The sequence below is a fragment of the Mustela nivalis genome, assembly GCF_964662115.1.
Source record: "Mustela nivalis genome assembly, chromosome: 3".
Lineage (NCBI taxonomy): Eukaryota > Metazoa > Chordata > Mammalia > Carnivora > Mustelidae > Mustela > Mustela nivalis.
The window spans coordinates 91,791,814-91,808,865 of NC_139022.1; the positions used below are offsets into that span (position 1 = coordinate 91,791,814).

The following is a 17,052-nucleotide window of genomic DNA, read 5'->3' on the forward strand; positions in this document are numbered from 1 at the left end:
TTCTGTTTAAATTTAGGTTACATTTTATTTTATTTATTTTTTGTTTTATTTTTTTGTTTGGTGAGGTCAGGTTACATTTTAAATAGTGTGGTTAATGAGATAAAAAATAAGGCTGATTCAAGGCTGGTTAAATTAAGAAATGAAATAAGTGACAGCCAGAAATCGGTTTGTAAAAGTAGAAGTGGAAAAGAGTAACAGATAATGGGAAAATTATTTTTCCTCCATTTTTACTGATTTTCAACATCACATATCCAAGTTATAGCTAATAGGCTAGATTTGTATGATTGAACCAACATTTTCTGTACTTGAATGGTCAAAAGTCTGCTACATGCACATGTAGCACAGGCATGGGAAATCAAGAACAATTTACCTCTGAGAAAGTACACAAAGTATATATGATACTTTAATTACTTTGAAATGAACATTTTTACTTTTGGAATTTAAAAAATTTTGTATAGGTCTAAAGTCTGTCTTGAAGAAATAAAGACATTTTCATTTACTTAAGACATTTTCATTAAAAAAAAGCTTATAAATGTCCAAAATATAACTACTGAAAATACAACATATGGTGGACAAACTAATACTTTATTTAATACTTTAATTGTGCTTTGCATGTGTCTGGCATAAAAGCCAAATATAAAAAAGATTGCTTAGAAGGGTAATTTGAATTAGGCCAAAGTTATAGTTAAATTTTTATGTAGGACATTAAACTGTTTTGATACCATCTAACAGCGCCACCAGTCATCCAAAAAATACTAGTCTTGAGGAAAGGAGTATGGATGGATTACTATAAATGTCATTTCCAGTTCTTGAAATGACTTTAAAACTGCATGCTCTAGGAGTGGTATCTGGCTGGTTCAGTCAGTAGAATGTGTGACTTTTGATCTTGGGGTTGTAAGTTTGAGCCCCACCTTGGACATGGAGATTATTTTAAAATAGTCTTTTTTTTTTTTTTTTTTTTTAAAGTGCATGCTTTATTAATAATGGTGGGCCAGTATCATAATCTTCGGGTATTTTCCCACAAGGACTTTTGGTTAAGATTTTCTTTTGCTGCTTATATAAAACAGGTTATTTTAATTTATTTTACTTTTTTTTTAATGCCTCATCTATTTAGTATTTACCTTTTTTAGGTTTTTATTTAAATTCCAGTTAGTTAACATACAGTGTAACATTAGTTTCAGGTGTACACTTTGGTGACTGAGCACTTCCATACATCACCCAGTGCTCATCACAAGTGCTTTCCTTCATCTTCTTCACCTATTTCACTCAACCTCCTTCCCACTTCCCATCTGGTAATATCAGTTTGTTCTTTATAGTTAAAAAAAAAAAACAACACGTATTTTACAAGGAAAAAATAAAAGTAAATGTAAATTCTGTCATATGTTAAAATATTTACATACTGTAAGGCGAACATTTATAAAAAGATATGTATAGAATACATTTAATAAGCTAATAGCAATTTGGCAGTAGAAATAGTCTAGCATGTTGGAACATTTGCAATTTTTCTTGTAACCCAGGACTCTGGAACATCTTAATATACAGTCATTTATACCTCTTTTTATACTGCCTGGTGGCTAATTCTTTTTGTCTGTATGGCAAAATGTAGTAGTATTTTGTAATGATAGAATGGTTAACCTCATATTAAGATTGCTGGAATGGTAGTATTTTTATCAAGGGGCTTTTCTGTCATTCAATAAGTGTGTTATGGTAATTACATTTGATTATTTGTTTTAATATTACATTTTATAAAGTATTTTTCTCTTTCTTAAACAATGAAAAATTTTTACTTCTATTAAGTAAAAATGTTAACCGGTGTTTTTAGCAAGTCACTGTTAAAACGTAACCAGGGATTTCCTATAGAGCATTAAAATTTGAATCACTTATTCAGTAAATATATATTGAGCACCTATTATAATGCCATACATTCTGAGAAGTCTATTTTAGCAATAAAAACTTAGTTGTGTACTTTGGAAAACGTATGATCCTTCAAAAATACTTCTGTATAATAATGGGTGTTTTAACATTACCCGTCTATGTTTTTCTTCAATATACAAGCCACTGGAATCCCCACTGCCCATGTAATCACAGAGTACTCTCTTCTATTTTTCATTTTCTCAAAGGATTTTTTTTTGTTCTTTTCTTTTGGGGGGGTGTGGGGATAGTGTGGAGGGAGAGAGAGACAGAGCTAGAATCCCAAGTAGGCTCTGCTCTCACAACCCTGAGATCATGACCTGAGCTAAAATCAGGAGTTGGACGCTTAACTGACTGAACCATCCAGGAGCCCCTCTCAAAATAATTTTTAAACTTAGGGAACTCCAGTTATTGTACCATTTCTCTCTTTACTGTCCTTTCAGACTTTTTTGTCTCTTGATCCTGATTCCTCTTTTCAAACTCCAGGTCTTCATGACTTTCCATTATCAGCTACCTTTTCTTGGCCTCCACATGTTTTATCCAAGTTCATGTTTTTGATTAATCCTTTAGAATCTTACAGACTGCCTCTCCAGAAATGGCAGTCTTCTCATTTTTCTCTTTTTTTAACTGGGTATTTTAGGAGAGCTTGCAAATTAGCCTTACCTTCTATCACGATATACACCGGGGTTCCGAAATGATCATAAAGATCCAAAATGTACTGAGCATTTACAGCTACAGGATACTTCACAAAGGAGCAATCCTAAGTGAGGAAACCTAAGCGAATTGACAAACAGAATGATGACTAAAGCAAATAAAGAAATTAAACATAAGGGTGCCTGGGTGGCTCAGTGGGTTGAGCCTCTGCCTTCGGCTCAGGTCATGATCTCAGGGTCCTGGGATGGAGCCCCGCATCAGGCTCTCTGCTTAGCGGGGGAGCCTGCTTCCCCCTCTCTCTCTGCCTACTTGTGATCTCTGTCTGTCAAATAAATAAAATCTTTAAAGGAAAAAAAAAAAAGTTAAAAGAAGTTAGGTTTCGGAGTGCCTGGCTGACTCAGTTGGTAAAGCATGTGACTCTTAATCTCGGGATTGTAAATTTGAGCCCCACATTGGGTGTAGAGATTACTTAAAAATCTTTTATTTGAGAGTGAGCAAGAAGGAGGAGTAAAGAGCAGGGGGAGGGGGAGGAGGAGAGGGAAAAGCAGATTTAGCGCCTAGCAGGGAGCCGGACATGGGGCTAGATGCTGGGACTCTGAGATCATGACTCAAGCCCAAGGCAGACACTTAACCAACTAAGCCACCCAGGTGCCCCTAGATCACTTTAAAAAAAAAAGGTTTCTATAGTTCATAATCTCACATTTCTTATGCATACTAAAAATAAATTCTTAAGCTTAATGGATTAGAGAACTACTTACTGTACAGTCAGGAAATAAAGTAATTTTTACTTATTTTATTGTTAAAAAAGTTACATACAAATAAATACTACCACAGTATATTCATTGATTGGGGTTCTTGCCCCTTTGTGGCATCCAGGATCCTGGCTGAAAGGTTTTACCAGTGCTGGTGGGAGCCACGGTGGGTTCTTCCTTTCCAAAGTAGGGAGCAGAGGCATGCCCTTTGATCTGAGTTTGAACTGGTGGAGATAAAAGTTCTTCATTGCTCCCTTTGCTAAGGAGTGTTTCTTTTTCATAAAGATCTTGACTTTTCATTTTAATTTCTTCTCTATGTTTTTCATTCTTTAGTATTTCCTGCATATATATATAAATGGAAGAAATTATTAAATTTCTAGTTTGAAGAAAACAAACTATAGGTTTTATAAAATAGCTAATAAATATATGCATATACATGATACTTTGCATTTAAATAATATATAGATATGCACAGGACACATTTTATTATTTTTTATTAATATTTTATTAATTTTATTAATACTTATTTGACAGAGGGAGAGAGCACAAGTGGGAGTGGCAAAAGGAGAGTGAAAAGCAGGTTTCCCACTGAGCAGGGAATTGGATGCGCGGCTTGATTCCAGGCCCCCAGGATCTTGGCCTGAGCCGAAGGCATACGCTTAACCTACTGAGCCCCCAGGCACCCCTCAGCTTTTTAAAACTTGTCCTATGGGGCGCCCAGCTTCTGTCCCTCAAACTTGCTATTATACCCATAAGGATCTATAACCCAAATTACTGTATTTCATTGAATACAAAGGAAACATTGAATTTAAGATTTAAGAAGCATTTGTGCGTGCACTCTCTTTCTCTCTCCCCCCACCCCACCATCAAATAAATTATTACCAAAAAAAAAAAAAAAAGAAGCATCACTGTTAACACCACTAAAAAAGGACAAACTCTACACACCCTCATTTCAGAGATGTTAAAATTTGAAAAGATGTGCATCTTAAAAACAGATGAAATAAGTCATTACACCTTTATCTTTATTGATTCCTTTTTCCCTTTGTCTTAACAATTACTTTTGAATTGGTAGTATTTTTAAATTTTCTTTTTGCTTACCTGTATTTTTAAAATTTTCCTTAACATATATCATTTATAATATGAATAAAAAAGAATGTTAATATAACTAATCTCTGACAACACTGACAAAAAGAGGTTCTTCCAAGTTATGTGTTTTAATTTCAACCTTTTATTCAACACTTAAAAGCAACATCTGGGTATCTAAATGTATGATGCCACCTTTCTGTTTCTAAAGTAAATTTTAAGTAATAATAGTTCTTTAAAAAGGTAAACACTGATGATTAAAATCACATTGGAAACAATGGTCTCTACAGGGGGCGCGTAGTGTTATAGAATTAGTTTTAGGTACAAAGGAGCCATCTAATGAAACTCCTCCTTCAAGGCAAACATGTTTGGGAAAGAATATAAATATTCATGTAATTTCTACAACACAGACCAATTCCCCATGAGTAGTTCAATAACCACAGTAACTGAGTTTAGGGGCAGCTCTTAGGTGCAAGGAGAGTTAAAGTAGTGAGGCTTTTATGCACCCTGTAGAATTATCAGGAGAAGTGACCATCTGTCACAAAGGAAGTCTCTCTCAATGTGATACTGGAAATGGTGGAATTTAGAAAAAATACTTTTTCTTATCTCCATACTCTTCAATACCTTCTATGACCTGCTGTGTCTTCATGGAAGCTCTTGAGAAGAATGAAAGCTACAGGACAGGGTTGAACTTACACTAGTAACCCACCACAGGTAGCAAAACGCAACTGAGAAGTTGTTCTGCAGCTTGTTTGGTTTTGGTGCAAGATCAGTCACTTCACATCGCCTGAAGCTGCCCACGCTGCTTTATTTACCTCAGCTCTACTGTTGCAGTCTTACAGCTGGTGTAAGCCTCTAGCTTCTGCATCAAAGACAATTGAGGACCGAAAGCTGTTGCTTCTTTTGTTCTGTCTCCACACAATTTCTCTTTACTCACCATCACTCTGCCAAATTTCCTTCTTACAATAACCACTTAGGCAAATAAACCCACTGTGAATATGTTAATTATTTTAACATATGAAGACAGATTAAAAATTTCAAAGTTGAGAAACATGGAGATTATGATTTTTCCTAGAAAAGGATTTCCTTTTTGTCTTTCTTTTTTTTTTAAACTTATTGTTACCAGACCTCTCCTAACAGCCTCCAGGAAAATTAAACAACATAAATCATGTATGAAAGGAAATCTAGTTTTGTAAATATTTGGAATAGATAAAATGAAAGTAAGGTGGAAAAAAATAGGAATCTGTGGACTTAAGTAATTGCGTAACAAGGCCTATTTTACAGTAGGAATTACCATAAAATAAGAATTTTCCCTTTCATTTTCTTGAAGAACACCTTAAGTCTAAGTATTTTCATCAATAAAAACAGTATTTATTTCAATGTGTAGAGATAAACCAAGAGCAAGCAAGTAGGTCTTCATATAAATGTTTATCTGTTTAAAACAAATATCCTTTTATGTGCTGCTTTTTTCCCTGACGATATTCTTCAACATAAAAAAATGGTTTTATGACTGGGCATTGTACCACGAGTTGCTTAATGAACACCCCTAATGTTATTTCCAATATTACACATTTTCATTAAACAACAACACTTTGATGACCATCTACATAGGTCTTTGACTCAAACAGACATAATTTCCATGCCAAACCATCTTTTACTGTGACACCAAGAAGAGGTCATTTTAAGTATTTTTCAGTTTCAGTTTCTTTTTTCATTACAAAGCTTTAGTCATCAAGATGGTATGGGTTTGGCACTAAAATAGATACATAGGTCAATGGAACAGAATAGAAAACCCAGAAATGATCCCACAAATAGCTGGTCAATTAATCTTTGACAAAGCAGGAAAGAATATCCAGTGGGAAATAACTCTTTTCAATAAATGCTGCTGAGAAACCTGGGAAACAGCAACATGCAAAAGGATGAAACTGGACTACTTTCTTATGCCACACACAGAAAGAAATTGAAAATGGATGAAAGCCCTAAATGTGAGACCTAAAACTATAAAAATCCTAGAAGAGAACACAGGTGGTACAAATATCTTTTAACTTTCCTTTTTGCTAGGTATAAAGTATGATAAAAATGGAAACCTGGATCCTTGGTGGTCTACTGACAAAGAAGAAAAGTTTAAAGAAAAAACAAAGTGCATGGTCAACCAAACTAGTAACTATTACTGGAGGAAAGCTGGCTTAAATGTAAATACAACTATGGTGTTTTGTCTGATATCCAAGATCTATAAAGAACTTCTCAAACTCAACACCCAGAAAACAGATAATCAAGTCAAAAAATGGGCAGAAGACATGAGCAGACACTTCTCCAAAGAAGACATACAAATGGTTAACAGACACATGAAAAAGTGTTCATCATCATTAGCCATCAGGGAAATTCAAATCAAAACCATACTGAGACTGAGTCTCCATTTCTTTATCTGAAAAATGGAAATAAAATGACTGTGTATGTATAAATATTTACACCTCAAATACTCATATGTATACTCTTCACATTGTTAGGTGTTCTGAAAGTTTGTGGTTAAGACCATGGGCTCTGAAATAGGACCGCCTGCATACAAATCCCAGTTGGGGCATGTCCTAGCTCCGTGACCCTGTCAGCGTTGCTGAACTCTGTGTCTCAGTTTCCTTATGTAAAATGGAGATAACAATGCTGTCTTCTTCCATGGGCTGTTGTAAGAACTGGGGAAGAACTGGCTCAGCAGAGCACTGATAAGATAGTAGAAGGGGGGGACACCTGGGTGGCTCAGTTGGTTAAGCTACTGCCTTCGGCTCAGGTCATGATTCCGGGGTCCTGGGATCGAGTCCTGCATCGGGTTCCTTGCTCAGTGGGGAGTCCGCTTCTCTCTTTGCCTCTGCCTGCCACTTTGCCTGCTTGTGCTCTTTCTCTCCCTGACAAATAAATAAATAAAATCTTAAAAAAAAAAAGATAGTAGAAGGGGGTACAGGTGGATTTTTATGTAGTGGACTTTAGATAGTCAATAAATGGGTGGATTATTTATCATTTTATTAAAAAATAAACATACCAAATTTATACCCATCCCTTTTATTTTTACTTCAAAGTAGAAATAAAGTTTCTTCAATACTTAAACTGTTTAAGTAATTAAAATTTTAACTGACTATTTTGTGAAATTGAACAACTGTTGTGAAAACTTTGTAAATAGTAGAATACCTATATCAATGGTTATTGTTATGAAGAATAAATAGACAAAGTTCATGATTTTGCTAAACTGAAAAATCTTCGATGTTTTAAAGTGCCATAGCCCTCGACAAAGGCAGCAATCATTACCACTTGACTGAGGATAGAGGTGTTAGTAAAACATCGTCTACTGACTTGAGAACAAGATGGAGTAACTAGTACCACATTAGTCTTTCTGCCATAAACAACTATCAACTTATCAGATATTAAACAATAAGTAGTACAGTACTGTGATTCCTGAGAGAAGGGAAACAAATGAGATAAGCCCTGTATTGCTTCAGCTTTCTGCCTGCAGACATTATGGGCTGCTGCATAGGGTGGGTGAACCCAAGCAAAAGTTGTGCTTTGGTTACAGAGGCTGAGGAAGTCAGAGTTTGTGGGGCAGAATACCACAGTACAAAGAAAAAGAGTTCTAGAAATCTGCGTAGGGGACCCACTTAAGTGTCCCACTGAGTATGAGGGTAGGGTGAGATGCTTACAGGGCCAGGAATAACTAGTTAGGAGCTATAAACTGAATAACTGTTGGAACATGCATGAAAATAAAAGACATTCAAGTTCTAATCAGCCAGAGATGCCTCACTGAACATACCGAACACACAAGTATTCAGACACTCAGAAAGATCACTCTTTAGGATAAAGTGGACAGTAGAGGGAACTCTAGACATGTGTTGTCCAATACGATAGCCACTACCCACACATTTTAAATGACTTAAAACTTCAGCTCCTCCACTACAGTGGACATAGTTCAAGTGTTTAGTAGCTAAATGTCACTAGAAACTCCTATTGGATACCACTGCTAGATCCACTCTAACAAAACTTAAAAATAAGCTTCCAAAGGTTTGGCTGATAAACTTTTAATTTCATGTCCTCTGGATAAAACTCAACATTTTTAAAAGCAGGACATCAAAACCCAGACTATAAACAATAAACTATTTCAGTGTTCATCATCCAATCAAGAAATGAAGAAGGAAAGTGTGATCCAAACCCAGACAATAGAAGCAGAATCACACATGATAGAAATCATGAAAATATCTCATAATTATGTGATAAATATAAGGAGTTTATCAAAACTACTATAAATATGTTCAAAGACATAAAAGAAAAATGAACCTAAAGAAAAAAATAGAAACTAAGAAGAACCAAATGGAACGTAGAGGTGAAAAAAAGAAGTGAAAATATAAGGAGTTTATCAAAACTACTATAAATATGTTCAAAGACATAAAAGAAAAATGAACCTAAAGAAAAAAATGGAACTTAGAGGTGAAAAAAAGAAGTGAAAATATAAGGAGTTTATCAAAACTACTATAAATATGTTCAAAGACATAAAAGAAAAATGAACCTAAAGAAAAAAATAGAAACTAAGAAGAACCAAATGGAACTTAAAGGTGAAAAAAAGAAGTGAAAAACAAAATGGATTTACCTAACAGCAAATTATACAGTGCAGAAGAAAAGAACAATGAATCTGAAAACAAGGCAATGGAAACCATCCAAACTGATGTAACAGGGGGGAAAAGCTTAAAAATTGTTTGAAAGCCTCAGTAAGCTGCGGGACAATATCAAACACTCTAATATGTAAGTGGAGTCACAGAGAAGATAGGAAGGGGAGGAAATAATGGGTAAAAATATTCCAAATAGGCAAACATAAATCTATATATCTAAGAAACTAAACAAACAAGCAAACAAACAATAAAAAACCCCACCAAAACTAAAACCAAACCAAACCCAACAAACTCCAAGCAGGAGAAATACAAAACCAAAATACATAAAATCAAATTGCTAAAAGCTAACGAAAAAGAGAAAATCTTAAGATCAGCTACAGAAAAAAGATTTATTTACAGAAGAGACACAAAAATAAATACTGTTGAGTTCTCATCAGAAAGAATGCAAGGTGTAACACAATGGATTGACTTCAATGTGCTGAAAGAGAAGAAAAACTGCTAACTTTATATATAAAATATATAAAATCCTATGTGAAAATATCCCTTCAAAAATGAAGTGATAACATTTTCAAGCAAACAAAGGCTAAATTTATCACAATCCCCGACCAAAAGAAACATGAAAGAGAGTACTTCAGGCTAAAGGAAAATGATACAAGATGAAAACTTGAATCCACATAACAGAATTTACAGTGACAGAAATGACCAGAATGGAGGTCCTCACTGCAGAGAATAATGCTAGACTTGTGGACACTATGCTATATGCTTGATGCTCTGGAACTTTACGTTACCCACTGAACACTCCTTGAGCACATGAGGAGTATCATCATACTGTCCATGGAGACCACTGCTTTGGATTTTGAGGTATTCTTAAGGCTTGCAAAGATATCAGTTATCTTTGATAAGAAGTACAACCCCAAGGCAAGGAGACTGCTGTGATTATACACAGCCGTCAAATTAATAGCACTAGGCAGGAGGGAGATAATGCCTTACTCCCTCTCTTCTCCTATCCAACAAAGAGCCTCCATGCACCAAACCAAACCATCCATGTCCTACACCACTGTCCTGGCTTCCCTGGCCTGGGCTTTGAAGCAATAATGTCAGCAATGGGTTTTCTCCATCTGAGGCGGAGCCCAGTGGAGTTGACAATCAGAAAGTCATGCATGAGGTCAACCACATTCTGAGAAGTTCACATCTAAGAGTCCCTGAGAGTAAAGTATTGAAGGATATCACTTTTAACTCAGCTCAAGGAAGAAAAGAAAGAAACCATACTCAAAATGAAGCACGAGCTTATAGCAAAATCTGTTATTTCAGAACTTTCCCTGAATATACTGTTAATGAATGACTATTCTGTGATAATCTCCTTCATTTCAACAGGCAGCAGGGTATTGGAGCAAATTAGCTTAAAATTTTTTTATGAAGCCTTGATACTGGGAAAAGAGACAAATTCAGTTGTAAAAAGAACTACATATTAATGTTTGAATTTATGTATTTTTCCATGTCATATTATACATTATTATTGTTTGTGAAGGATTACACTTAAGACTTTTTTTAAAGATATTTTTTTGAAAGATTTTATTTATTTATTTGACAGAGATTAAAAGTAGGCAGAGAGGCAGGCAGAGGGAGAGGAGGGGAAGCAGGCTCCCCGCTGAGCAGAGAGCCCAATGCGGGGCTTGATCCCAGGACCCTGGGATCATGACCTGAGCCGAAGGCAGAGGCTTTAACCCATTGAGCCACCCAGGTGTCCAAGACGTTTTATAAAAAAGGAAAATAACTGAACGCCTTTAAAAAATCCCTGGATGCTTTTAAAAAGCTCACTGCTGTTTTTAGCACAGTCAAGTTAATGGTTATTTACTGTGTGCAATTCATTAATTCAATGATGTGAACTCAAGCCCCAAAAGGTATAGCTCAAGTCCCTTCCAGTGCCACTTCTTGCCTAAGTTCTGGTTAAGAGCCGTTTTGGTAGCTGTAGTACTGTACTCAGTGTTGCAAATTGCTAAGTGTGGTACAAAGTTTTGTACTTTGCTAAGTTGGACAAGTTTTTTAAAATTAATAACACACAGACAAAAAGCTTGAAAATGGAATCTACTGACATGCTGACTTAAACAGTTATTCATAGACCTCAGTGATGATATAATCCCAATTCAATCACATAGTCCCCTATGCAAATTCTAGTTTACCTGAATTTTCTGAGATGGTGTAGAAATCAGCTCTGATACACAGTTATACCTGTGGGAGGTGTTAGGTAATAGAACCGAATATTAGAACTATGAAAAAAGAAGAGGTAAAACAAATGGCAGGATGGGACTAGACATCTCTGTAATGATTCCTTGGGAGAGATTATCAAAACCGAGGCAATGTAAACTTGAACCGTGGAACTCCATTCTAGAAACTCAGAGAAGGGAGAGAACTGACGCAAGTGCTCTCTGATGGAGGAGAGCTGCAAGAAAGTTTAGATCACTCAGGAGAGAAGGGCTGAGAAATATCTGAGTGAGTCAAAAAGGTTACCCAAGACTTTTCAGGGATCCACATCATTCTGCATCTCTGGGGCCACACTTGGACTAGGGGTATGAGAATGAACAATTTCGAGTCTATACTATTAAATGGAATTGAATATTTGGATAAAGATATAAGCATACATACAAAAACACCTTAGGAATATTATTTGTTTTTACACATATATTCTAGTAAACAAGGGAAGGTAATTACAAATTACCCATTATTACTAAAGATATATAATATGTCACTAGTATTTTTAAATTTCTTTGTATGTGCCAGATGTATAAATAAAAGCACATAATAGTTTGATATACTTCAAGATCCTAATCCCCTAACCCTATTTCAACTGAGAATTCTTCTATCAAGGAGTGTTTCAGTAATGCTCTCTATATACATATATATCATGCTGATGGTGTGATATGCATATTAAATATAAAATTCCATAATAACAGATTTTAAAATAATTTGATAATTTTCATATAGATGGATCTGTGAATGGAACAGAGCTAATGGTAAGGGAATTAGGGAATTATAATGTTTGTTTTAAAAGTGCTATAAATCGGGGCGCCTGGGTGGCTCTGCCTTTGGCTCAGGTCATGATCCCAGAGTCCTGGGATCGAGCCCCGCATTGGGCTCTCTGTTCAGTGGGGAGCCTGCTTCCTCCTCTCTCTCTCTGCCTACTTGTGATCTCTGTCTGTCAAATAAATAAATAAAATCTTTTAAATAAATAAATAAATAAAAGTGCTATAAATCCAGCTAAGAAAAAAAGCAGGCACAATACACATACGCATATCATAATCCAATGCTTCTTTGATGTTCTGGTTCCATGCTTCCCTGGAGTTTAGTATCTATAAATGGTCTCCATTTGGTTTCAACTGCCTGTGAATTCCAAGTATAACATATATAACTATGTTCCTCAAACTTAAGTACAAAACACATCTCAAGATAAAATCTAAATACAGTTTAAAGTAAATTAAACAGTTCTTTATTGTTAGAGAGTTTATTACATTCAAGAGCAAGCAAAGGGGCGCCTGGGTGGCTCAGTGGGCTAAAGCCTCTGCCTTCGGCTCAGGTCATGATCCCAGGGTCCTGGGATCGAGCCCCGCATCAGGCTCTCTGCTCAGCAGGGAGCCTGCTTTCCCCCTCTCTCTCTGCCTGCCTCTGCCTACTTGTATTCTCTGTCAAATAAATAAATAAAATCTTTAAAAAAAAAAAAAAAGGGCAAGCAAAGACATAGGAGTCAGTGTTATGCATAATGATAAAATTAGTCATATCACTAGATTTTATTTTTCACATCTTCTGTAGGATTAAAAACAAGGCCATTTCATACTGATCAAGTCACATCACATACAAAAAAAAAAAAGAAATCGAAGTCTTTAAAAGTTTTAATTTGAAATTATAAATTAGCAATATATTTGTGGCAAAGGTATAAATGTAGATATAACTTTAATAAAACTACTGGATCTAGGTATATACTTTCAAAGAGCACATAAGATAAAGATACAATGAAAGTTTTAGTCTTGGAAAGAGATGAACTTTCTAAAATACTTAAATTAATAAGTACATCTCCCCAATTCATTTGTTTTTTCATCTCTTGCCACACATGTGCTATATATAATATAAATACATTTGACTTTGACAGTTCCATTAATTTCTTTCCATAATTAAAAATGTACATATGAATGAGTATTTTTTACTTTAATGAATATTAAAAATTTTAAAGTATAAGCACCCTGACTTTTGTCAATTTAAGAAAAAACATTTTGAAGAATACAAAAGATTTAGTAAATACAGTATAAGTGAAAATTTGGCAGAAAGTACGTCCCAGGTCCCCAAACCATATACATTTGGTTACTATACAGTGGTGTCACCCAAAAAGTAGCCTCCCAGAATATGCAACTTTCTTCTACCCCACGATCGAAATAATTATAATGGGAATTTGGTGTACAACTATTCCAAAATGTTCTAAGCTGAATATTCTTTTTACAGTGTCATTTTTATAATATACCATGAAATAATTCAGGCCTAATAAATATGACAGCAATGCCCAAGCTTGAAAATATTGCCAAATTGTTGATTTAAACTACATTTTCTAGTTCTATAAGTTGAACTGTCAGGATTAAAAAAAAAAAAAAAGGTTATTAGATCACATTTGTTCAATATATGAAAGGGAGAGAGAAAAAAAAGCAGGGAGGGACATAGGTCACCAAAAGATACTCTGTATCAGACCCAAGGCAATGCCTGCTAGATTAGTAATAAAAAATGAGCTGAATCTTGGTTGGATGGGATCAGAAACCAAAAGGGTAAACAAATGACAACGCTTAGGTAGTATGACAGTACCAGATTGCTAGGAAATCTATTAGAATGAGACAACAAGCAAGCAAGTTCTCCTGTAGCAGAAGCTGCTCTTGCTATGTGTTCTTGCCAATCACTAGTGTGCTTCTGCCAAATCAATGTCACATTTAATTTATTCACATTCAAATCTATTGCAAACAGACTTTGATCAATTACAATCACAAAAATGCAGACTGAGTTTTGTTGTTTTGACATGCTTTCTTGAACTTCTCTCCTACATTTTTGAAAAACATTTCTAATTGCAAGAAGTTGATCTCAATGATTTTTGTTATTTAAGGGGACAATTGTTAAGATTTGTTTATTTTCCTTGCTGGTAGGAATTTCTGGTGTTGAGTTTTCTGTCTTTGAACTTGAGCCAGATTAATTATTACATCTCAAAATGTTACTAAAAGGAAATAATCACAGAGCTCAAGTCACTAATATAGTTATACAGGTGGTATTTCTTTTAATAAAATAAATGAACTTCCATCTATATGAAAAAAAAAAGACCTTTGAGCATAAAGATACAATTATTTAATTGAAAAAGAAATATAGTAGTTAAACATTAATAAAAAAAATAATTAGACTCACTTAACTTTAGTTCTATTTAATTATACTGCCCTGGTGGGAAACAAAGAAAACCTTGCTCCCCTGTGTGAGAAGTGCGGAAACCCATTATCCCAGGAGAGAAGCAATGGTTTGTCGGGCCTGGGCTCCTAGAGTTGGGAAGAAGGGCAGAGGCTGGAGCCCTGAAGGAAAAAGGAGGCTCCATCTGTGAAGGACTGTTAGCATTACTGAGCTGTTATATGCCAGCTGCTGTAGGGAGAAAACAGTTCTACTCTTCTAGGTTGAGGGAGGGAAGGAAAGGAACTGGGAGGAAGAATCAAACACGTCATAGCCGTGGAGGGAGGTTACCTTCTCCAGGACCTAACAGAGAGGTACTGTCCTTTGATGCAAGGGACAATAAACCTGCGGCCCTGCAAGATATACTCATTCATTCATGAATTTTTTTAAAAAGATTTTATTTATTAATTTGACAGACAGAGATCACAAGCAGGCAGAGAGGCAGGCACAGAGAGAGGGGGAAAGCAGGTTCCCTGCTGAACAGAGAGCCAAATGCAGGGCTCAATCCCAGGACCCTGAGATCATCACCTGAGCCAAAGGCAGAGGCTTAAACCACTGAGCCACCCAGGCGCCCTCATTCATGAATTTTTTATTCTTTCTTTCATTGAATAAATATATATGAGCACCTACAATTCAAGGGCCTGGGGATACAGAGAACAAAACCTGGCTTCCGCTCTTAAGGAGCTTCCTTGGGGGCCAAGAGGAAAACAAAGGAGGTTGCCTGCTTCCTGACTCATCTATGAGTCAAGGCAGGGAAGAGTTGGGTAAACACCAAAGGTCAGTTTTGTGGCTAATGCTTATGGGTTCTTTCCTACTTTCTCATTTGCTCATTCATTGGTTCATTTAGATATCAACAGCCCACTATATGCCAAGGACACAGAGTGAGAAGATACAATCTTTAGCCTAAACTCAAGGAACTCAAAATCTAAGGAAGAGAGATGGGTTAAAAAATTAATGAAAATACAATATGATAAATTCTGTGATAATATTAAACAAGAATGTTTGAGACTGCAGAAGAAAAGCTGGTGTTCCTATTATTATCCACAGAGTGGGGAGGAGGGGAGGAGGTCTGAGTCTTAACAACAGGAATGAACCAGAGAACTGAGAACAGAGGAGACATGCTGGGAAGAGGTGAGTACATGCTCACAGGTTCAGAGGAGTAAAGCAGCACAGCAAATTCAGAACACTGGCAGCAGTTCATACAGCATACAGGGGTGAGAACATGCTGACTCTTACAATGTGATGTTAGGACATTTAGCTTTCATCCTGAAAGCCATGGTGAAGTATTTTGACTCTGAAGCAAGAGTAGGATTTCCAGATAAAGGAGGAGAATGCCCAGTTAATTTGCATTTTGAATAAACAAAAAATAATTAGTTCTTATATATTGCATAGTATATACTTACAATTATTCATTGTTGGTTTGAAACTTAAATTTAACTAGGTGCCCTGTATTTTTATTTGCAAAATCTGGCAAACACAGCAGAAGACTTCTGTGTTTATACCACATTAAAAAAAAATGACTCTAGCAACTGTAAAAATTAGATCAGAAGGAGGCAAGACTCAAATAGAGAAATTAGACAGGATGTTATTGCAGAAATAGAACTGAGACGTCATTAGGGCAGGAACCAAGACAGGTAGTGAGATGGAGGGGGAAAAGACAGATTGTGATGGCATTCAAAATGAGAAAGGTCTTGGCCACCAGGAGTATGGAGCTGAACCAGAACAGGACCATTCCCAAGTCTCTGATGATGATGGATGACATGGTAATGCCATTAGCCATGGAGGAAACAGGGAAGAAGCATATCTGTTTTAGACACTGAATTTGAGATGTCTATAAAATACCCAAATATTGTGCATCAAATTGTTAGCTCCTTCTTCTCAGCCCAGACTCCCAAATGTGGAAGTGCTTCAGGACTCACTTTGAGGTCTGCCCCTTTTTCTATACTCTCTGCCCCAGTGATCATTTCCAATCTTAGGAGCTTAAATACAGTCTACATTTGCTGAAAAATCTCAAATTTATGCTTTTAGGCCTGCTTTCCAAGCTCCAGAATTATATACTATCCAACTATCTAACTGATGTCTTCACTTGGATATCTAATGGACATTTTAAATTCAATACATCCAAGAAGAATGAAGCTCAGAGGAGTAGCTCAGGGTCACACAATAAGCCTAGACTTGAGACAGAAGTGTCTGCTTCTACTACGTTCTTTCCACTACTCGCTACTAACCTGCACACCTCTCAGCAAGCCCCACATAGGGCTCGGCATTACCAGGGGCCTCAGGATAGTGCTGCCTGACTAGTGTTGCCTTGACCTCCAGTAGCTTTGTGTCGCTTCACTTCAATCGGGCCTCAGCCTGTTCCCTTTCTTCACATGCTAAGACACAGACAAGCTCTAAGGCGATGTCACACTGCACACATGTATCTAAAGGGGCATTCAGGTACCTGGCTGGCAGTCCTGAAGGTGAACCAGCATACTCTCAAAGTGGCCTCCCTGACATAGCAAATGCATACCAGCGTGAAGGATCTGGAGAGGACAAGGGGCTACTGGGAT

The 17,052-nt window shown here is 36.2% G+C and overlaps 1 protein-coding gene across 11 annotated transcripts in view; it reads right to left on the bottom strand.

Moving 5' to 3' along the window:
- The window catches only part of NDUFAF2 (NADH:ubiquinone oxidoreductase complex assembly factor 2), a 357,071-nt gene that overhangs the window by 115,656 nt on the left and 224,363 nt on the right, over positions 1–17,052 (bottom strand). For 5 of the 11 annotated variants that reach the window (XM_082725906.1, XM_082725904.1, XM_082725908.1 and 2 more), the window contains one exon: positions 3,339–3,656. The exons of 3 other annotated variants lie outside the window; for them this stretch is intronic. In XM_082725906.1, coding sequence (XP_082582032.1) covers positions 3,405–3,656 — 252 coding nt within the window. In that variant the 3' untranslated portion in view covers positions 3,339–3,404. Of the gene's footprint in view, positions 1–3,338; positions 3,657–7,173; positions 7,298–17,052 lie in introns of those variants that run through there. 3 more of the 11 variants (XM_082725905.1, XR_014310374.1, XM_082725910.1) reach the window with 3 other exon arrangements.